Genomic DNA, 23,688 nt, shown 5'->3' with positions numbered 1-23,688 from the left:
ACAAATTAAGAAGTAATACTTAGCAAAAATCAACTAGTCAAAAAACAAATACAACAAAAACTGAAATTTTTCCCACTCACTTTTTGGCTATCTAGCATAACCAACGGAGAAGGAAATAGCAACCCACTCCAGTATTCTTGCCTAGAGAATCCCGTGGACAGAGGAGCCTGGTGGGCTGCTATCCATGGGGTCGTACCGAGTCAGACACAACTGAAGCGACTTAGCATGCACGCATGCATGCACTGGAGAAAAAAATGGCAACCCACTCCAGTATTCTTGCCTGGAAAATCCCAGGGACAGAGGACCCTGGTGGGCTGCCATCTATGAGGTCACACAGAGTCAGACATGACTAAAGCGACTTAGCAGCAGCAGTAGCATAACCAACAATCCATCAAAGCATCAAAGTGGGTACTATACAATAACGCTACTTATCATGTATATAGTGTATTTCAAATACTAGACAAAGCTTTAAAATCCATATCAATTTGAGGGTATATAAGAAAATCCTCTGCAGTATTTCTACACATGGTGAGACAGAAATCCATGAAAACAGCAGCTGGAGAAGGACAGAGAAGATTGCCATCTCCACTTTGGAAACACCAGAAGAGCTTGACCTGATTGGATTTGCTTCGACATTTTAACTGGAACCTCTCAATAATTAGGCTTAGGCTGCTCATCTCACACATTTCAGATTACAATCATCTTGCTTTCACCCCTCAGCTGTTATTGTTGGTCTTCTCCTAAACAAATCAGCTTTTCTCCCAGGGCAAGGTGTCCTGGGGTTTGAAATCACTGAGCAATCACTTGAATGCCCCAGGTATACTCTCCCTTTCAAATTCCACTGGAAATACACCAAAGAATACCAATCCATTTATTTTCTAATTGGTTTAATTTTAAATTTAGCATATAAACAAAATTTAATTGGGTACAGTCTTTAAAAGTATATACTCAGAAGTTAAATGGCTTGGCTTAAACCCTGGCTCTATTAGTTTCTGGCCAACTGACTTACTTAATTTCATTAAGCTTCTGTTTCATCTTCCGAAAAAAAAAAAATAGGGTAATAATTATAATTATCGCTCTCACATGTTGTTATGACAATTAAATTTTACAATGGCCATTACAGTAAGTCAATAAATGTTGCCTGTTAATATTTTTTTTCTTATGTCCAGTTCCTAAATAAAGCTTAATATGTAAAATCTAACATGAGTGTTTGAAAAAAGCAAAAGAACACGAACACAACAAATCTTCAAAACATGAGAACAGTTTTCACATATCCTCTGAACAAGTTAGGAGTCTATCAGGTACAACGTTCTATTACTCTCTACAAATTACAGTGAATTTAGTCAATGCTCTAACTTTATAAAATCTTTACATACTTTTTATTCACCTACTCAACAAGTGTTTAAAAAGACCAGAGTAAGAATATTTATGTGGTAGTTGATATTTGATTGTATGACCTTGAGAAAGCTATTTAACCTCTCTAGCCTCAGTCGCCCTAACTGTACAATAAAGACAATAGGATCTCCACCTCATAGGCAACATCTAGAACAGTGCTCAGCACAGAGAAAGTTCTAAGGAAGGACTAAGTAACTATAAAGCACTGGTTCCTAGCATGGTGCTAGATACTGGAGATTCAGGGATAAATTACACAGTACTTGCCTACAAGTACTTGCTTTTGAACTGTGGTGTTGAAGAAGACTCTTGAGAGTCCCTTGGACTGCAAGGAGATCCAACCAGTCTATCCTAACAGAGATCAGTCCTGGGTGTTCATTGGAAGGACTGATGTTGAAGCTGAAACTCCAATACTTTGGCCACCTGATGCAAAGAGCTGACTCATTTGAAAAACTCTGATGCTGGGAAAGATTGAGGGCAGGAGGAGAAGGGGACAACAGAGGATGAGATGGTTGGATGGCATTACCGACTCAATGGACATGGGTTTGGGTGGACTCTGGGAACTGGTGATGGACAGGGAGGCCTGGCGTGCTGCAGTTCATGGCGTCACAAAGAGTCGGACACGACTGAGCAACTAAACTGAACTGAACTTGCCTACAAAGCAGTCAAGACCAAATGGTATATACAATTATCTACACATAAGGAATCCTTGTACGTCAAGGCTATATATTGTCACCCTGCTTATTTAACTTATATGCAGAGAAACGGTGGGCTGTAAGAAGCACAAGCTGAAATCAAGATTGCTGGGAGAAATATCAATAACCTCAGATATGCAGATGACACCACCCTTATGGCAGAAAGCAAAAAAGAACTAAAGAGCCTCTTGATGAAAAAGGAGAGTGAAAAAGTTGGCTTAAAGCTCAACATTCAGAAAACTAAGATCGTGGCATCCAGTCCCATCACTTCATGGCAGATAGATGGGGAAACAGTGGAAACAGTGACAGACTTTATTTTTCTGGGCTCCAAAATCACTGCAGATGGTGATTGCAGCCATGAAATGAAAATACACTTACTTCTTGGAAGGAAAGTTATGACCAACCTAGATAGCATATTCAAAAGCAGAGACATTACTTTGCCAACAAAGGTCTGTCTAGTCAAGGCTATGGTTTTTCCAGTAGTCATGTATGGATGTGAGAGTTGGACTATCAAGAAAGCTGAACACCAAAGAATTGATGCTTTTCAACTGCTGTGTCAGAGAAGAATCTTTAGAGTCCCTTGGACTGCAAGGAGATCCAACCAGTCCATCCTAACAGAGATCAGTCCTGGGTGTTCATTGGAAGGACTGATGTTGAAGCTGAAACTCTGATACTTTGGCCACCTGATGCGAAGGGCTGAATCATTTGAAAAGAACCTGATGCTCGGAAAGGTTGAAGGCAGGAGGAGAAGGGGATGAGAGGATGAAATGGTTGGATGGCATCACCAACTCAATGGACATTAGTTTGGGTAGACTCTGGCAGTTGGTGATGGGCAGGGAGGCCTGGCGTGCTACGTTTCACGGGGTTGTAAAGAGTCGGACATGACTGAGCGACTGAATTGAACTGAAGGAATCCTTGAACTTGAATTCACAGATAAATAAATTTTTCATAATAAAAATTAACATTTTTAAATCCCAAAATATTGCAAACTAGCATCCAGAATGGGTGATGGGTGCACTGGGGTTCAATATATTATTCTTTTACTTTTGTGTATGTTATAAATTTCACATAATGAGAAGTTGTTTTTAAAAATGATAAATCACTTTCCATCTCAGAAGGTAAGCCAAAATTATGTGATTTGAAGTATTTACCTTAACACAGATGTCTTTATACTACAAATAAACTCTGTCGACAGCAGTGCTTAAAATTCAGAGGTTAAGAATTCCCTTGACAAGACTGCCACCTACTGGATCACCTTAAATTCCACTATTAACATTTTGTGATTTAAACACAAATATAATCCAATAAAAAGCAAGGGTTTCTTTTTTTTTTTTTTTTAAAAAGGGAAATTCAAGTATTTAAAAAACACCCCATGTCACAGGAAGTTATGTCTGCTGTGTTAAACCAAGTATTGCTTGGGCAAGTCCCATTAGCAGAAGCAATCTCAGTCAGGTTTAGTTTGGATGTTTAGAGGTCATCTGACAGAATGTGTGAAAAAAGAAGCAAAAAAAAAAAACAAATTTGGTAATTATTGCTGAGTATATGAACACATGGTTGTTAGACATTACCATCTACATTAATTATGTTAAAATAAAAGCAATATATTAAGTAGTTATACATGGAATGAATTTTTTTTAACTATTCTACTGTTATACAAACGGGTTCATCTGGTTTAGGTAAAATTTCTAATGAAAGCAATATATATCATTCAAAAAGTGCTTCATCTCAAACAACTTAGGCAGAAGTTGAGATACTACGCTCTGGAAAAATGCCTTAAAGTTACTTAAAAAGTAGCTAAGTAATGATGAAGGCATTAATGTCAAAGATTATTGAGAAGAGCCTGAATTAAGCTGTCTTATGAATATGAGAATATGGGCAAAGGCAACATTTCTAAGTAATTATTATGTGCAATATATTTTAAATGTATGTATAAATGTTTAAGTTAACAATGAAAACATAAATAGGCATTCAACTATTTCACCTATATTCACCAAGGTTTCTATATTCAAATTAATCCATCTTGGAACTTCTCATTGGTAAAAGGAAGGACTGCTTTATATACAAGCATAGTACAGGCCTCTATAGTACAGGCATAATGTATCATTTAATCATAAAACTTCAATATTAGTAACTACTATTTGTTTAAAGTTAAATTATCCAACACCTAACACTTCTTTGCCTGTGTTATTCATATACTACAAACTGGTTAATGCCCTTTTTTATGCCAAAGAGAAATGCCTTTTTTTACACCAGAAAGGAAGTGCTCAGGGCATTTTTCAAAGACAAAGGGTTTGACTGGGCTCCTGGCAAATTCTGGGACAATTTGAGCACCTAGATAATTAAACACTACAGTGAATCATGAACTATTTCAGAGAGGGAATTCAAGAGTGAATATCAAAAACAAACAGTAATAAATGGAAAAACAAAAAGGGAGAGGTCTGGCTTACAGGAGAAATGTCAAGGGCTGCCTAGAGAAAATGTAAAAGATGGAAAATTACCACTTTGCATTCATCATGATAAAGACTGGATCAGACAAGAATTATGAATGAAAGCTAAACCAAAGAGGAAATTTTGATTTGATGAGAAGCAAAACCAAAGAGGAAATTTTGATGAGAAGCAAGATATTTTCCTGGGTCTCCCAACAAACTGCTTACTAGTTACAAAGCGGGGGGGTGGGGGGGGGCGGAATTACAGTGGAGAAATCAGACATTTTGGCTGGAAATCAAAAATTACCATCACCAGAAAGGGACAGATGGTTATCAAGAGCCTCCACATGTGATACACTGTGAAGGAGAGAAATCATCTATGCAGCAATAAATTATCTGCATCTAATCATGAGGAAATATTAGATAAATCCAAACTGAACAATGTCATATTAAAAAGAGTGAAAAGAGATGTATTCTTCAATAATGTCCATGTTTTAAGACAGACTGGAAATCTTTCAAAATTAAAGAAACCTAAAGACGTATGGCAGCTAAACAAAGTATCTGACCCTAATGTGAATCCCAAACTGGATGGGTGGGAAAGGACATTACTGGGTTCACTGGAAAAATCAAATAGAAGATTAGATAAAAAGTATTGTATGGAAAATAAGTTTACTGAAGATGATACATGTAATGTGGTTACATAAGAGAAAGCCCTACCCGTAGTTTTCCTGGGAAAGACACATTTCCTAATGAAGTAGATACGGAAAAAGCATCACGATATATACAACCTACTCTTCAATTGTTCAGAAAAACAATCATGTTTTTTGGTGTGGGGTGTGTGTGTGTGTGTGTGTCTATGAGTGTGTAGGGAAGGAAAGACTGAGACATAGACTGAGAAAATGTTTGGAAAGCAAATGGGATAAAACATTATTAGTAGGTGATTCTGAATATACATGTATTCTCTGTACTAGTTTTATTGTTTTAACTCTTCTGTAATTGAAATTTTTTCCAAATAAAAAGTTTAACACATTGCTGTATCTACTGCTAACAAAAATTAAACACAGAAATAAATATAGAAATGCATGCACACCCATGTGTATGTATGTATGGGTGTGTTTATATATTTAAAACACATATCTCTTAAAGATTCTAAAATCTCAGTAAATAAATGGACTTTTTAATAATCAAAAATGATTGAGAAGGGAAGGTGTCTGCCCTATATGTAAATAAGGAAGAGCAAGAAAAAGCCCAAATTGGATTGAAACAGTTACTACTGAAAAAATAAAGCCATTTCATGTTTATTTACCCCCATCAATTGAGATTTTCAATGAACCAGTTACATCTAACTTATTTAAGTGGGGAAAACATTATTATTGTCATTCTCACTTTTAAATGGAGAAACTGAAACATGGTGAAAAGCCACAGTCAGTCAGTAATACAGCAGAGATTCAATAGCATGTCTCTTGAAACAATAACAATGTCAATACAAGTTTTTGATAGTATGTAGGAGCAAGCTGCTTACCTTTCAATAGCTAATTCTTTGTTAGAAAGTTGCTGCACTGTAATCACAAGCTTCTTCTCTATTCCTTGTTTTAATTTGAAATAAAATTTATCTCGATCCTTAGGCACAGGACTGAAAAATGCAAAAAAGAACAGAAATGATCAATAATTAAAAACAATAAAAAGGTCATCTATTTCAAGGTTAGAATGAAACAAGAGTATTTAACAACCTTATTAAGATACATAAAACTTTCACCTTGACACAAAATAAACACAAACTTTGGTTGTATCAGTTTCAGGTGTACAGCAAGTAAGTCAGTTATACATAGATATATAGCCACTCTTTTCCTGACTCTTTTCCCATATAGGTCATTACAGAGTACTGAGTAGAGTGCCTTGTGCTTGCTATACCGTAGGTTCTAATTAGTTGTCTTTTTAACATATAGCAGTGTGTATATGCCAACCCCAATTCTCCCAATTGATTCATTTCCCCTCACTTTCCCCCTTGTAACTGTAAGTTTGTTTTAAATCAAAACTTTTTAAATTACATCATTTCAAATTTTAGTTTTTAAATTTTAACAAATTTGGGAACACGGTTTATTTAATTTTAAGACTGTTATATTTCTGGTTTAGCTGGTTATATGGTTATGAATGCTTTTAACACAGTTAAATCCAAGGCAAAACAAGTGAGAAAAAGAGCTTACTTTTAAACATCCAGAATTAGATGATTGTGACAAATCCAAGAAAATATAAATAAAAGATGAACAAAGAGGAATAGATCAGGCCAAGTTAAATTCTAACCTAGGCCAGACTGACAATTCTTAAGAATTAGTCCATTAAAACAATAAGCGTTTGTAATATAAGCTGTCTTATTTGAAAAGGAAAAATACTTTCAGTAACTTATTTGGCCTAAGTCTCAATTTCTATAACTTAAAAAAAAAAAAAAAGATAAAATACCTACCTAATAATTATTGTCAGAAACAAAGGCAAAGTAAAGGCACTAGGTGATCAATAAGAGTGTAACTATTTCTTATTATCTGCCTATTTTTGAACTAAAGAACAACATTCCAAATATACAACAGAAGGAAATAATTAAATGATGGTCAAATCATACAAACTACTACTGACAACTATTAAAAACAATTCTAATTAAAAATATTTTAGGGACTTCCCTGGTGGTCCAGTGGTTAAAAACCCACCTTGTAATATAGGGAACACAAGTTTGATCCCTAGTCTGGGAACTAGGATCCCACATGCCATGGAGCAATTAAACCTGCACGCCACAACTAGAGAGCAGACATACAGCAACTACTGAGCCCGTAAGACAAGATCCCACATGATGCAACCAAATAAATATTTAAAAATAAATGAATAAATAAAAACATTTTAATGGAAAAATTCTTACATCATGAAGTTAAAAGTAAAAAAACTACATATATATATATGTATATATAACTGTAAAAAATACACTATGGAGGTGGAGGGGGAGGGGTAGTAGGGATTGTACATACTATGTTTAAAATAACCAACAAGGACCTACTGTATAGCACAAGGAACATTGCTCAATATTCTGTAAAAATCTAAATGGAAAAAGAATTTGAAAAAGAAGAGAGACTTGTATACAGATAATTAGCTGTACACCTGAAACTATTACAGCATTGTTAATCAACTGTACTCCAATATAAAATATGAAGTTTAAAAAGTACACCCTAGTATCAAATATTTTTGATAAAATTGTGATAAAATAAAATTTATTTTTAATAATTTTGACAAAATAATTTTTAAATTTTTATAATATTAAAAAGTGATTATTGCTGAAAAGACCAAAAATTTTTATTCTAATTTTCAGTATTTTAAAATATCAAGAAAATAATTTACATAAACGATCTGAAAAGCCTGACAAAAGTGAACCACACATCCACCAATGAAGTTTTTCTGTATCATCCTAAAGCTTTATAACAACAGTGTATAGTTTCTGGAACCTACATATTAGTCAATATTATATTTCAGACACAATACTAATTTTTATTTTTTCCAGATAATCTCACCTGAAGTTTCCTTTTCCATCATCTTCTTTTACCTCCAAGGAGACACTGAAGGTAAACACATCACTGTCGGGGGTAGGAATAACCGAGTCTTTAACATCAGATACTTGTCTAGAAGAACGTTTGAAAGCTGTACAGAAACTATATAAAATTCTGCTTACCTAAAAGAAAAAAAGTGGAAATAATATTAGACAAAGATTTTAACTGCATTTTGATCACCTCTAATTTTTGAATCTGTAATTTCTCAAGGTCACAATGTTCCTAATAGACAAAGTAGATATAGGGTAAGCATAAATATATACATAGAGAGAGAGAGTTTGTAACATATAGTGTATACACACACACAGACACACACAGCTGACCCTTGAACAACACGGGTTTAAAGTGCCTCGGTCTACTTACACTTTTTCAACACTAAATACTACAGTACTACATGACCCATGGTGGGCTGAATCGGCAGATGTGGAACAGTGGATAAGGAGGAACCACTAATATGGAGGGCCAACTACAAATTACACATGAATTTTTGACTGGGCAGAAGGTCAGTGCCCCTAATACACTCCACCTCCCCAGCACACTGTTCAAGGGTCAACTGTAGTTTGTTTCTTTCAATCTGGCATTTAATAAACAGCATAATAAAGACATTTAAAGTCACAAACAAAGTTGCATGTACTTATAGATGTTTCTAGGACTCATAAGATACTATATTGCAAAGAATGAATCCTAAGACAATTACTAGATTGATGCTGGCATCTAAATCTTCCCGGTGAACACACACAAATGAGGTTTTAGCCCAAGTTGTCAATTTCTCCTTTCACTTCCCCTCAGCTTCAGAGGGCTAGATCCTGAGCCATACAATAAACTCTGTTCTTTGCAAAATGAAACAAAACATGGCAACGTGATTTAAAGAGCTTCCAGTGTTGTTTCCCAATGCTGTTGCTATATAAATGTGTCACAAAATGAATGAATCTGAAATGTTTTTATTTATTAGTATTAAGCCACCCTGGTGATTACTTGATATATAAATATGCATATATATATTATAAATGACTTACTCTCCTCCCCTAATATGGAGGAGCACTCTAAATCTCACGATCTTCCAGAGGTTATTATCTTCCTTGGTTCCAAAAGAAGTACCATATCATCTCAAATTTGTATTCTTGAAGCACAAAAGACCTTTGAAATCTCTCAGGTCACCCACGCATTGAACAAATAAAAACAAGATGAAATAAGAATGATTTCAACAAAAGTAACATTTTCAAAATCTCACACTGGAAGGTACTGGTAAAGAGACTTCTCTGAATATTAACAAACCCTTCACTTTGGATAAAGTGAATTCAAATTATTCTTGGTATTAGTCCAAGACTATAATATTTTATAATTCACTCGAAGTAAGAGAACTCTCATTAACAGAACTTCTTAAAGTATGGAGGTCTTTCCTCAATTTTCTATTTTTGCTACATTCTTATATCCTACCTTTTCTCATACACACACTCCATCACAAACTTCAAAAACTTCCAGCAGCCACACTTACACCTAAGTACTGGAAGATTATCCTAACTGCCTTTCCAGGCCCAAATCAATAGTTATCTAAATTAACTGACTTATACATTTTAACTGTATAAGAATGCTGCCTGTCATCCCAAAGTTCAGCTTCAGCAACAGCATCATATTTGTATAACACTGCTTGTAAAATGTTAATGCTATTATTATTTTATATAAAAAGTAAAATTAAAGAATAAAAACTTTATACTTCAAATTTTATACAATTAAGCCAATGATAAATCCACTCATTCATGCAACAAATATTCTTTTAGTGTCTTCTGTGTATTAAGTATTTGTTTTAAGGGGCAAGGGATACAACAATGAACGTGGAGCTTAAGTTTCAGCACAGGTTAAGTTGAATGTGCTTGGGGTGAGTGGCAAGGAATCATTAGGTAACACAAAAGCAGACATGTTCAGTCTCAACTGGATCTTTAATTCACTTAGCACAATAATTTAAGTGTTAAGGACAACAGAATCAAAGAATATGCTGGAAATAAGTCACTAAAGAATATGCCTACAAGGTAAAGTGTAAATAGGCACTTTAAACTTTTCAGTTGAGTACTCCCCAGTTCCTAACTTCAAATACAATGTGAAGTCTATTATTTACCTTATATATTTTTAAGAAAACAAATTTTAAGCATATTTTTAAGAAAACTTTATATGTGAAAACAGAATACCTATGATTTTTGATACATTAGTAGAGTTAAACCCCAACCATATTTATTATTCTCTCCTATAGTCATTTCGTTTTCTTTGTATCAGAGCTATCAGCAAGCCTGCCATTTGAGTCTACACCAAAAAAAGTCAAAGAACTTCGCAAATTCTAAAGCACGGGCAAGGGTCAGGAATTTCTTTTTTAAAAACCTAAGTGTATGCGGTGGAGCCAGAGTAGCAGAGAATGATGGGAGTGGAGGGAGTGGAATAAGACTACAACTTGCTGTTTTTGAAGGAAGGGCTCAACAGTACATTAACAACAATTTAATCCACTCCTGCATTTAATCCTCACTACGTCTTAGAAGTTGCTATTTCCAACAAGGTTAAAATCATTTGTGACTTCTAGAGTCTGTGAATAAGCTGGAATGATGATCCAAGAATGGGTAAGGTAGAGTGGCTTAAAAGACAATGATTATCAGTATCTATAGTTATTGGAACAAATTGGGTAACTGATCTCATCATGAAAAGAAAATTTAAGACATAATACCATGGAAAATATTCTATATGCATCACACTATTAAATACACATACACACAAAATCTAGAACAGGCATTTTCTTTGCAGATGTCAAAAGGTTTATTAACAAATAATACAGTACAATTTTTCCCCAGGAGGCAGTACCTATAGAAAGCACTGGTTAAACACAAAAGTATCTCTTGGTGTGGTAGCTGTTGTTTTTGAAGAGTTGGGGAAAAGGGCACAGGTAGATACGTGGAAAGAAGATACACCAAAATCTTAATTCTGGTGGAATTCTGAGTAACCTTTCTTTGGTATTTCAGTAGTTTCCAAATTTTCAAATATGTAGTACATGTTAACAGTCCAAGAAATACTATTAGACAAAATATTTACTTAAATAACATAGCCAATTCTTCTAAAATAAGGCCTTTTCACTAAAAATGGTGAAAGAGAATCACTTCTTTTAAAAACAAGTATCAAGAAAATGTTCACCCAAAAAATAAATGTAGAAAAATCCTATAAAATACCTATAAAATAATACCCAGAAAGGTATGTGTTAAAATTTTTTTAAACTTGCTCAAACATACTACTAAAAGGAACAAAAAAAAGGCATTATCAAACAAGAAATTTTTTAATAATAAAAATCAACTTATTTGAGAAAAACACTAACAACCTCCAAATTAATTTCCAAAATAAGGTATTTTGCTAAAATACCGTCTCAATAAATATATGTTTAGAAACAATATTTACCCAAAGAATTATGGTTTCTTTTATGTAGTGGTATATCAGCAATCCCAAGAAAAACCAGAGCATTAAGAATAAAGATCTTCTTAATGATATTCTTGGTATTTATCATAAAATACAGCTGAATGCCTTTAACAGAAGATAACAACAACTTGCTTCTAAAATACAACACTGAGAACTGCTAGTAATAGTAAGTATAACATCCAAACAGAAAAATCTGTTTTGAAGGAAACAGTTACACTGACTAGTAGAAATAAATTCTTAAAAGAGTCAACTAAGACTTTTAACTGTATCTTTAAAAATAGCTTTGTATAATATATCCATAAAGATTCAACAAGAATAAGTGCCTCTATGGCTTTTTTTACTATGCTTTCTGATATTATGCTTTGTCTGCAATTCTTCACCAGAATGTTCCCTGTACAAAGATCATCAGCATTAAGATACTTCTGGCTGGATCCCCCAACTCTTTTGCCAAAGACAATTAACATCCACTCCAGCAGAGTCTCTCGAAAGAATACCCAGGGTAACAGATCAAACAGATCCTAACACTCCTGTGGGAACCCCTAATCCTCATGTCATAGGTCCCAAAAAGCCATCACCCACACTGGGCTTCCCCTCTACCACGGCTGGTATCTGCTGCTTGTGGAATTTTATGGTGAAATAAGAGCATATCACAGTGACAAATGGTAGTGGCAGCCATGCTGCAACTTTCTGTTTAGAAGTTGTCTTCTTGCTTTTAACTGACAAACTTCTTCAAATCTCATCCAGGGACTCTGCAAACAATGGAAAACAAATTAGCGACATTGTGCATGGTACATATTTAAGCAGTAAGAACATCTGTCGTCTGTGCCAGAGCTATCTTTGCCAATTGTCTGTACCCATTAAGAGGGGCCCATATACTAAGAACTAATGTTGTCCCTTCACCATAGAACAAGAAACTTCTGGGAACCAGATAATCAGACAACCAGTAAATGCGACAAAAGCCAAGTCATTATTTTTTGAGAGGAGAGAGGAAGATATCAGACACCTTCTATAAAAGGCATGAGTAAAACCCAAAGGTTGCTGGAATGACCAAGATATCCCTTTATAAAGCATAACTGAAAGGTAAAAATCTACATTTACTTTTTATGTAAAGTAACAGGAAAGTTGTTACTGAAAAATACGTGGGTCTTCAGAATCATATACTTCCTCTGAAAACCAGCTTTATTATCTATTCTCTTAGACTTGGGATACGGAAATGGTAACCAATTTATCACCCAAACCAGAACACTTTTGAGAATAAAATGGAGGCTTTAATAATATACTTAGACAACAGGCATAATCTATGACTGCTCCAGGCAAAGAGAAGTGTAAGATCGCTAGTCTAAATAAATACTATCTCTGTTATGGAGATGTTATGAGTATCAAGTAAGTAAGTAACATAGTGCCTGGCATAAGCCCTATGTCTATACTGGGTTATTTGTATTTAGAAATGATCGCTCATAATCAAATTGAATGACTGTCAAGTATTTTTCCTCCAAACAATTTTACCACCAATGTCCCAGAATGTAACACTTTGAAAAACTTACTCAAAAAAACTAAATACATGAACATCACTTTCTCACAATCTACATGTACCAAATACCCTCGCTGCTGCGGCTGCTGCTGCTGCTAAGTCGCTTCAGTCATGTCCGACTCTGTGCGACCCCATAGACGGCAGCCCACCAGGCTCCCCATCACTGGGATTCTCCAGGCAAGAATACTGGAGTGGGTTGCCATTTCCGTCTCCAATGCATGAAAGTGAAAAGTGAAAGTGAAGTCACTCAGTCATGTCCGACTCTAGCGACCCCATGGACTGCAGCCTACCAGGCTCCTCCATCCATGGGATTTTCTAGGCAAAAGTACTGGAGTGGGGTGCCATTGCCTTCTCCGACCCTCTCTAGAAATATAGTATTTAATACTATACCCAAATAGGCCGAGAATCCCCTCCACTATTTTATCCACTGCTTACCCACTGTTAAAGCTCTCAAGATGACAAATAACCCCCCACATAAACAAGCGGATGCTATAATCCAAAAAGAGAGTTTCATACCATCACAGTTATGAAAAATGCTTGCAACCAGGTGCCTTTCAATTTCTTTCCACAGCAGTGTTTCTGCCTCTCCAAGAAGCAGGTTCTCCAATTCTTCAAAGTTCATTTTTTTAATTGTTGAGTGCCAATTATCCAGAATCCACACAGGCATGTTAAATGATGGTTGCCAACATGAAATGCCAGGATTCTACCATCTGCTTCCCCACCTCTGTAGTGGAGTTGTAAGGATCAGAAATAGACTCCCTAATTCACAAACACACATACATTCTTTCAACATATTTATATTCACTGTCTCCTATGTACCAGACACACTTGTACTCATTCACTCTATCAAACACTTGGCCAAGCAGTCAGTACATGCATATATGTATACATACTGGTATATGTATTGATATATGTATCTCTATTTATATATATATTTATGTATACACATGTTTATATATATTTATATACATGCAACATACACACATGGATAAAACAGAACTATTTTAGATAGATTTAGAACTGCCTAAAACAAACAAAACAAATGTGAACTCCTCACATGGGCACAGCTCTGACAGAGAACTTCTATGTCTGTACATGTTTGTTTCAGTGTAAATAGAATCGATCACCAGGGCATAACAAGTGACATACTGCTCATGCTTAGTATCAGACACACAGAAATATACATTTCTATGAGTTCCCATGTTGTGGCCAGAAATAAACTCTCAGAACTCCTGTTCATACAATGGTTTATTTACGTTTCACAGTAAAGAGAAAACAGAGTAACTGCTGCTTTTAGCATTTTCTGCTGACAACTTATATTTCCAAAAGCAAACACAACTGAGATTTGTCCATCCAAACCCAGTTATTAATGCCTCTAAAATTGCTGTATAATTACCGAAGTTCTAAAAGTGCAACTTATTTTTAATTTGAGAAGAATTCAATAGATACCAAAAAGAAAGCAATTTCCCCATGTATATACATAACAGCCATTTGACTCTGAGTCTAAAAATAAACTAACATTTAATCATTAGTGTGAGGAACTCATTGGCATCTTCAAACAGTTCTGCTGAATAGGAGCATTTGCATTTACAATTAAAACAGTTTTATAGAACAAAAGCCAGCCTCTGAACAACTGCACACAGTAAATGATCACAAGTGAAAACCGCAGAGATCTATAACACAATCTCAGTGCAATATCTAAGTGGAAGACTCAGTAGAGAAACAGGTATTGTTATAGACATTTTTTAAAGTCACAGAGAACAACCAGGTCAAAAAAATAAAAGAGAGGCAAAAATACTCTTCCCTTCTAAGCCTGAGCAATTACCACCATGGTGGGATGGGAGGACAGCTCATTAAGTGGGATTTTTCTGTTACATATATTAAACTCAGAGTACCACTTCAGAGCACAGAGTAACCAGATTTAAATTTCCATATTTCATTCTATGCCATCACAAATATTAACTTTCTATTTAGAAAGATACTCCAAACTTATTATGTAATATGATATATGGTCATACATACTAAATTATTTGACAGTGAAATCAAATCGTCGATTTGATTTCAACTATGCTGCTGCTGCTAAGTCACTTCTGTCGTGTCCAACTCTGTGCAACTCAAATCAAATACTGAGTCATCTCAATAGCAAATTGCTACAAAATATTATACTTACTGCTTCTTTAATTTCACAGGAGAAGACATGTATCTGGAATTCTTCAGAACCATGGGAACTCTCTGTAAACGCAAAGCAATTGCTCTCTGTTGTCCCATCATGGCCACGTGCACAGAATAATACCTTATAAATTGGAAAAGATGCTATCTCCATATTGTTGGATTGGTCTATGATTCTGCAAAACAGTTATGAGAAATGAGATTAAATATTAACTAGCAAAGAACAAAGGCAGTTTTACTAGGCCAGTAACATACAATTATCTTAAAATCACAAAAACAAACTGGTACTAATAAACTGAACTGAATAATAATCCAAGAAAACAAATTATCTTCATATTTTTATTATATACACACACACACAAATTCTTTACCTTCTTTTCACAATTACTTCACTTTTGTGTCCCATGATCCAATTCACTTCATCTCAAAGCCAAGGATACTCTGCCTGGTAAAACTAATGTCGCCTATCCCTAAATACTACACTTCTTCTGTTATAGCAAAAGAAACACCCAGAAAAAAAGGAACAAACCATCCCTGGAGAGCTCATTTCTATTTAAAGCAATATCTGTAAGTTTATCTAAGTCCCAGGTCATTCATTGTTCAACAAAGACCTCTCTTACCCTAAAAAAGGTCAGAGTGGTTCCAAAGATGAACTTAATGAAATTTAAGAGGTAAAAGGAGTTTGTGGAACTTTTCAAATATTTCTCTGACTTTCCCTGTTTGAATCCTAAGGTTGTGGATTGATCCAAAACCTCAAGACTACTTCAGGATCTCAAGTGGTAAAACTAAGGGGTACCCATTAGGAATAGAGAGGCAAATCAAAACACTAAATCTTTGTTAAGGCATGTTTGGCACTGTGAAATTCAACAGATAACAGTGAAAGGCATTTTGACACTTATAAGAGATATTATACAAACAGTCCATCTACAAAACCCTTTCCTGAAAAATCAAAGCATTTTTACCAAAATCTTGTAAATTTGTATTGCTATTATTGTGGTACTTAGTGCTTTTCCCACATTTTCAACTTCAGAGAATGAGGCAAATCAGAACAGTTTTGAAAAAGATTTAAATCAGCCTTCAGAGAATAGTATAGGCCAATACTTTGGCCACCTGATGCAAGAACTGACTCATTTGAAAAGACCCTGATGCTGGGAATGATTGAAGGTGGGAGGAGAAGGGGACGATAGAGGATGAGATGGTTGGATGGCATCACTGACTCGATGGACATGAGTTTGAGTAAATTCTGGGAGTTGGACAGGGAAGGAGATGGACAGGGAAGCCTGGTATACTGCAGTCCATGGGGTCACAAAGAGTCAGACACGACTGAGTGACTGAACTGAACTGAAGATACATTTAACCTAATTTCCTAGACTTCGTTCATTTATGGGTTCATTCAACAAATATTTACTAAAAACCTGCTATGGACCAAAACTGCTCCAGGCAATGAAGCTGCAGCAGGAAGAAATACCAATAACCTGCTTCCATGGAACTGACATTCTAGCGAGGAAGAAAAACGATAAACAAATAAATACGTAATATCAAGGCAAAGAAAAGTTCTTTGAAGGGAAAAAGGCCCAGTGAAAACAAAGAAGGATGGTTATGATAAGATCAAAGGAGGTTTATTTTGATAGTTAGATAGTTTCTTACAAAACTAATCATACTGTATGATCTAGCAATAACATTCCTTGGTATTATTCAAATGAGTTAAAACCCTGCACACAGATGTTTACAGAAGCTTTATCCATAATCACCAAAACTTGGATGCAATCGCAACATCCTTCCATAGGCCAATGGATAAATAAATTATGGTACACGCAGACAATAGCACATTATTCAGCACTAAAAAGAAACAAGCTACGAAGCCACAAAAATTCATGTAAGAAAGTTAAATGTCCCAGGTTCGATGCACGATACTGGATGCTTCGGGCTAGTGCACTGGGACGACCCAGAGGGATGGTATGGGGAGGGAGGAGGGAGGAGGGAGGAGGGTTCAGGATGGGGAACACATGTATACCTGTGGCGGATTCATTTTGATATTTGGCAAAACTAATATAATTATGTAAAGTTTAAAAATAAAATAAAATTTAAAAAAAATAAGAAAGTTAAATGTCTAATATCTGAAAAGGCTATTTATTACATGATTTCAATTATATAATTTACTGGAAAATGCAAAAGTATGGTGATACTAAAAAGATTAGCGGTTGCCAGGGGCTGCAGGAAGGGACAGCTGAACTGGCAGAAGGCAGGATTTTCAGGACAGTGAAAGTACTCTACATGATACTCTAATGCTGGATACATGTCATTATATATTTGTCCAAATTCACAGCATGTACACCACCCAAGAGGGAACCTTAATGTAAACTATGGACTTTCTAAAATATGTCAGTGTAGTTTCATCAACTGTAATAGATGTACCACATGGAAGAGGACGTTGATGGTGAGGGAAGTGTGTGTTTGGGGAAGATGAGGGTGCCTATCCGGGATATGGTCAATCTCTGTACTTTCTGCTCAATTTTGCTGTGAACCTAAAATCACTCTCAAAAGTAAACCTTATTAAGAAAAACAGGGAGAAAAAAAAAAGACTTCTTTCAACAGAAGGTTTCTTGAGGTGAAACTGGAGAGAAGTGAAAGAGTCACTGGAAAACCAAGGAAAGCTTGTTTGGGCAAAGTAAAGAGACCAAACAAAAGCCCCATGGGAGGACTCCTGACTGATAGGTCCTGAGGCAGGATTCATGACTACCTTTGAGAAAGGACAAAGAGGCTACTATGACAGGAAGAGAGCGAATGAATGAAGTACATGTAGTGACAGAAGCGAGAGAACAGAGAGGGTGGGAGAGACGATCAGGTCAAAGCAGATCATAAGGGCCAGACATGGTAAGAAAGAACTTCAAAAATAATCACAAGTGTGACTGGAGGACACTGATAGGCTGAATGTAGGAAAACAGTATCTGATTTACATTTAAAGAAATTCAAGGTTCAACATATAGCTGATTCGTTTTGCTGTTCAACAGAAATAAACACAACATTGCAAAGCAATTATACTCTAGTACAAATAATAAATAAAGTGTTAGTCATTCAGTCGTGTCCAACTGTTTTGCAACCCCATGGACTGGAGCCTGTCAGGCTCCTCTGTCCGGGGAACTCTCTAGGCAAGAATACTCAATTGGGCAGCCATTCCTTTCTCCAGGGGATATCCTTCCAACCCAGCAATCAAACGTGGGTCTCCTGCATTGCAGGCAGATTCTTTACTGTCTGAGCCACCAGTTCAGTTCAGTCGCTCAGTCGTGTCCGATTCTTTGTGACCCCAAGAATCGCAGCACGCCAGGCCTCCCTGTCCATCACCAACTCCCGGAGTTCACCCAGACTCACGTCCATCGAGTCAGTGATGCCATCCAGCCATTTCATCCTCTGGCGTCCCCTTCTCCTCCTGCCCCCAATCCCTCCCAGCATCAGAGTCTTTTCCAATGAGTTAGCTCTTCGCATGAGGTGGCCAAAGTACTGGACTTTCAGCTTCAGCATCATTCCCTCCAAAGAAATCCCAGGGCTGATCTCCTTCAGAATGGACTGGTTGGATCTCCTTGCAGTCCAAGGGACTCTCAAGAGTCTTTTCCAACACCACAGTTCAAAAGCATCAATTCTTCGGCACTCAGCCTTCTTCACAGTCCAACTCTCACAGCCATACATGACCACAGGAAAAACCATAGCCTTGACTAGACAGACCTTTGTGGGCAAAGTAATGTCTCTGCTTTTCAATATGCTATCTTGGTTGGTCATAACTTTCCTTCCAAGGAGTAAGCGTCTTTTAATTTCATGGCTGCAATCACCATCTGCAGTGATTTTGGAGCCCCAAAAAATAAAGTCTGACACTGTTTCCACTGTTTCCCCATCTATTTCCCATGAAGTGGTGGGACTGGATGCCATGATCTTAGTTTTCTGAATGTTGAGCTTTAAGCCAACTTTTTCACTCTCCACTTTCACTTTCATCAAGAGGCTTTTTAGTTCCTCTTCACTTTCTGCCATAAGGGTGGTGTCATCTGCATATCTGAGGTTATTGATATTTCGCCTGGCAATCTTGATTCCAGCTTGTGTTTCTTCCAGTCCAGCGTTTCTCATGATGTACTCTGCATATAAGTTAAATAAGCAGGGTGACAATATACAGCCTTGACGTACTCCTTTTCCTATTTGGAACCAGGGGAAGCCCAAAAAAAATAAATGGGTTGTATTTACATACCCACAGAGCACAACACACCACATATGCTGGCCGTAATTCTCTCCAACTAATAATGTGATGAATTCATTCCAGATACTATGCAAAACAAATAAATATAACCAGGCCAAAAAAAGAAAAAAGAAATTCAAGATTCAGATGACATTAAAAATTACTCCCAGCAAAGCATACGAGAAAAAGCCATTTTGCTTCTTTCCAGTCTGATGTAAAGAGCTTAAAATCTAGGGAATAGTTGTTTTCTGAATCACTGTTAAATGACAAGGTGAAACACAAATCATAGGTATTTTTAGTTATAGGTGCATTTATAGTATTCCAAGCAAATTTACAAATACCCCAAGCAAATAAGGAATACAGTCTAAACCTAAACATGTTTGCCTTGCACAGCTACAGAGTAAAAGTGAATTCAAAATAAGTCCAAGGCCTCATTCATGATAAAATATTATCACCACTATCCAAAAAAAACTTCATACGTGTCTAAGGGCAGTAAAAAAAGATTTGCACTTACCTCACAGAACCTTCTGGAACATTTGGCACATACAGAGTAACAGGAAACGGGTGCTGACTGGCAGATTTCATAGTTGCCATTGCCCGTAAAGCTTCCACTTCATTACGTGGGGATGAAACCTTCATACATCCTAAATAGGTCAGTTTGTTAAATAAAACACTATCTTCTTCAGGTATTTCACTTAGAGAAGATGGTCTGGGTGTAGAAATTTCTGAGGGAAGAAAAAAAAAGAAACACCCAAAAGTTAATGTAAAACTTCCCAGTATAATTTCACCTATTGCCCAAAAACAAATGAAAAAATTGCAAATAAAATTTAGGTCTCCAACTGACAAAGAATTAATAACCAAAATATACAAGCAGTTCGTGTAGCTCAATACAAGAAAAACAACCCACCCAATCAAAATGTGGGCGAAAGACCTAAACAGACATTTCTCCAAAGGAGACATACAAATGGCTAATAAACTCATGAAAAGATGCTCGACATCACTCATTATTAGAGAAATGCAAATCAAAACCACAGTGAGGTACCCTCTCATGCCAGTCAGAATGGCCACCATCAAAAAGTCTGCAAACAATAAATGCTGGAGAGAGTATGGAGAAAAGGGTGAGAATGGTACAGCCACTATGGAGAACAATGTGGAGATTCCTTAAAAAAACTGGGAATAGAACTGCCATATGACCTAGCAATCGCACTGCTGGGCATACACACAAGGAAGCCAGAATTGAAAGAGACAGATGTACCCCGATGTTCATTGCAGCACTGTTTACAATAGCTATGACATGGAAGTAACCTAGATGTCTATTAGCAGACAAATGGATAAGGAAGTTGTGATATATATACACAAAGGGATATTACTTAGCTGTTAAAAAAAAAGAACACATTTGAGTCAGTTCTAATGAGGTGGATGAAACTGGAGCCTATTATACAGAGTGAAGTAAGTCAGAAAGAGAAACATAAATACTGTATATTAACACAGATATATGGAATTTAGAAAGACAGTAATGACCCTATATGCAAGGCAGCGAAAGAGACACAGATGTAAAGAACAGACTTTTGGATTCTATGGGAGAATGAGGGAGTGGGATGATTTCAGAGAATAGCATTGAAACATGTATATTACCATATGTAAAACAGATGAGCAGTGCAAGTTCGATGCATGAAGCAGGGCACTCAAAGCAGTGCTCTGGGACAACCCAGAGGGATGAGTGGGGAGGGAGATAGGAGGGGTGTTCAAGATGGGGGACACATGTGCACCAGTGGCTGATTAATGTCAATGTATGGCAAAAACCATCACAAAATTATAAAGTAACTGTCCTCCAATTAAAACAAATTAATTCAGTTCGGTTCAGTTCAGTCACTCAGTCGTGTCCGACTCTTTGCAACCCCATGAACCACAGCATTCCAGGCCTCCCTGTCCATCACCAACTCCTGGAGACCACCCAAACCCATGTCCATTGAGTCAGTGATGCCATCCAACTGTCTCATCCTCTGTCATCCCCTTCTCCTCTTGCACTCAATCTTTCCAAGCATCAGGATCTTTTCAAATGAGTCAGCTCTTCACATCAAGTGGCCAAAGTATTGGAGTTTCATCTTCAACATCAGTCCTTCCAATGAACACCCAGGACTGATCTCCTTTAGGATGGACTGGTTGGATCTCCTTGCAGTCCAAGGGACTTTCAAGAGTCTTCTCCAACACCAGAGTTCAAAAGCATCAATTCTGCGATAAACATTGGTGTACACATGTCTCTTTCAATTCTGGTTTCCTTGGTGTGTATGCCCAGCAGTGGGATTGCTGGGTCATATGGCAGTTCTATTTCTAGTTTTTTAAGGAATCTCCACACTGTTCTCCATAGTGGCTGTACTAGTTTGCATTCCCACCAACAGTGTAAGAGGGTTCCCTTTTCTCCACACCCTCTCCAGCATTTATTGCTTGTAGACTTCTGGATCACAGCCATTCTGACTGGCATGAAATGGTACCTCATTGTGGTTTTGATTTGCATTTCTCTGATAATGAGTGATGCTGAGCATCTTTTCATGTGTTTGTTAGCCATCTGTATGTTTATAATAGCCAGGACATGGAAGCAACCTAGATGTCCATCAGCAGATGAATGGACAAGAAAGCTGTAGTACATATACACAATGGAGTATTACTCAGCCATTAAAAAGAATACATTTGAATCAGTTCTAATGAGGTGGATGAAACTGGAGCCTATTATACAGAGTGAAGTAAACCAGAAAGAAAAACACCAATACAGTATACTAACACATATATCGGAGAAGGCAATGGCACCCCACTCCAGTACTCTTGCCTAGAAAATCCCATGGATGGAGGAGCCTGGTAGGCTGCAGTCCATGGGGTCGCTGAGAGTCGGACATGACTGAGGGACTTCACTTTCACTTTTCACTTTCATGCATTGGAGAAGGAAATGGCAACCCACTCCAGTGTTCTTGCCTGGAGAATCCCAGGGACGGGGGAGCCTGGTGGGCTGCCATCTATGGGGTCGCACAGAGTCGGACACGACTGAAGTGACTTAGCAGCAGCAACGCATATATATGAAATTTAGAAAGATGGTTAACGACAACCCTGTATGAGAGACAGCAAGAGACATAGATGTATAGAACAGTCTTTTGGACTCTGTGGGAGAGGGAGGTGGGGGATGATTTGGGAGAATGGCATTAAAACGTGTGTAATATAAGAAAGGAATCGCCAGTCCAGGTTCAATGCAGGATACAGGAAGCTTGGGACTGGTGCACTGGGATGACCCAGAGGGATGGTATGGGGAGGGAGGTGGGAGGGGGATTCAGGATGGGGAACACGTGTACACCCATGGCGGATTCACGGTGATGTATGGCAAAACCAATACAATATTGTAAAGTAAAAAAAAAAATTATAATAATTAAAAAAAAAACCCCAAAAGCATCAATTCTTCAGCACTCAGCTTTCTTTATAGTCCAACTCTCACATCCATACATGACCACTGGAAAAACCATAGCCTTGACTAGACGGACTTTTGTTGGCAAAGTAACTTCTTTGCTTTTGAATATGCTGTCTAGGTTGGTCATAACTTTTCTTCCAAGGAGTAAGCATCTTTTCATTTCATGGCTGCAATCACCACCTGCAGTGATTTTGCAACTCAAAAAGATAAAAGTCAGCCACTGTTTCCACTGTTCCCCATCTATTTGCCATGAAGTGATGGGACCAGATGCCATGATCTTAGTTTTCTGAATGTTGAGCTTTAAGCCAACTTTTTCACTCTCCTCTTTCACTTTCATCAAGAGGCTCTTTAGTTCTTCTTCACTTTCTGCCATAAAGGTTGGTGTCATCTGCATATCTGAGGTTATTGATATTTCTCCCAGCAATGTTAATTCCAGCTTGTGCTTCTTCCAGCCCAGCGTTTCTCATGATGTACTCTGCATATAAGTTAAATAAGCAGGGTGACAATATACAGCCTTGACATACTCCTTTTTCTATTTGGAATCAGTCTGTTGTTCCATGTCCAGTTCTATCTGTTGCTTCCTGACCTGCATACAGGTTCTCAAGAGGCAGGTCAGGTGGTCTGGTATTCCCATCTCTTTCGGAATTTTCTTTCTTTTTCATTTTATTGTGATCTGGTTTATTGTAATCCACACAGTCAAAGGCTTTGGCATAGTCAATAAAGCAGAAATAGATGGTTTTCTGGAACTCTCTTGCTTTTTCAATGATCCAGTGAATG

At 36.9% G+C, this 23,688-nt stretch overlaps 1 protein-coding gene across 3 annotated transcripts in view; it reads right to left on the bottom strand.

Moving 5' to 3' along the window:
- The window catches only part of RABGAP1L (RAB GTPase activating protein 1 like), a 739,452-nt gene that overhangs the window by 631,534 nt on the left and 84,230 nt on the right, over positions 1-23,688 (bottom strand). For 2 of the 3 annotated variants that reach the window (XM_070768910.1, XM_070768911.1), the window contains exons 4-7: positions 19,975-20,185; positions 15,243-15,417; positions 8,062-8,219; positions 6,036-6,146 (exon numbers count right to left, since the gene is read on the bottom strand). In XM_070768910.1, coding sequence (XP_070625011.1) covers positions 6,036-6,146; positions 8,062-8,219; positions 15,243-15,417; positions 19,975-20,185 — 655 coding nt within the window. Of the gene's footprint in view, positions 1-6,035; positions 6,147-8,061; positions 8,220-15,242; positions 15,418-19,974; positions 20,186-23,688 lie in introns of those variants that run through there. The other variant, XM_070768912.1, reaches the window with a different exon arrangement.

Source organism: Bos indicus, chromosome 16, assembly GCF_029378745.1.
Source record: "Bos indicus isolate NIAB-ARS_2022 breed Sahiwal x Tharparkar chromosome 16, NIAB-ARS_B.indTharparkar_mat_pri_1.0, whole genome shotgun sequence".
In the NCBI taxonomy this organism is placed as follows: domain Eukaryota; kingdom Metazoa; phylum Chordata; class Mammalia; order Artiodactyla; family Bovidae; genus Bos; species Bos indicus.
The sequence above is the reverse complement of the archived record's forward strand: the minus strand, read 5'-3'. Positions and strand labels throughout refer to the sequence as shown.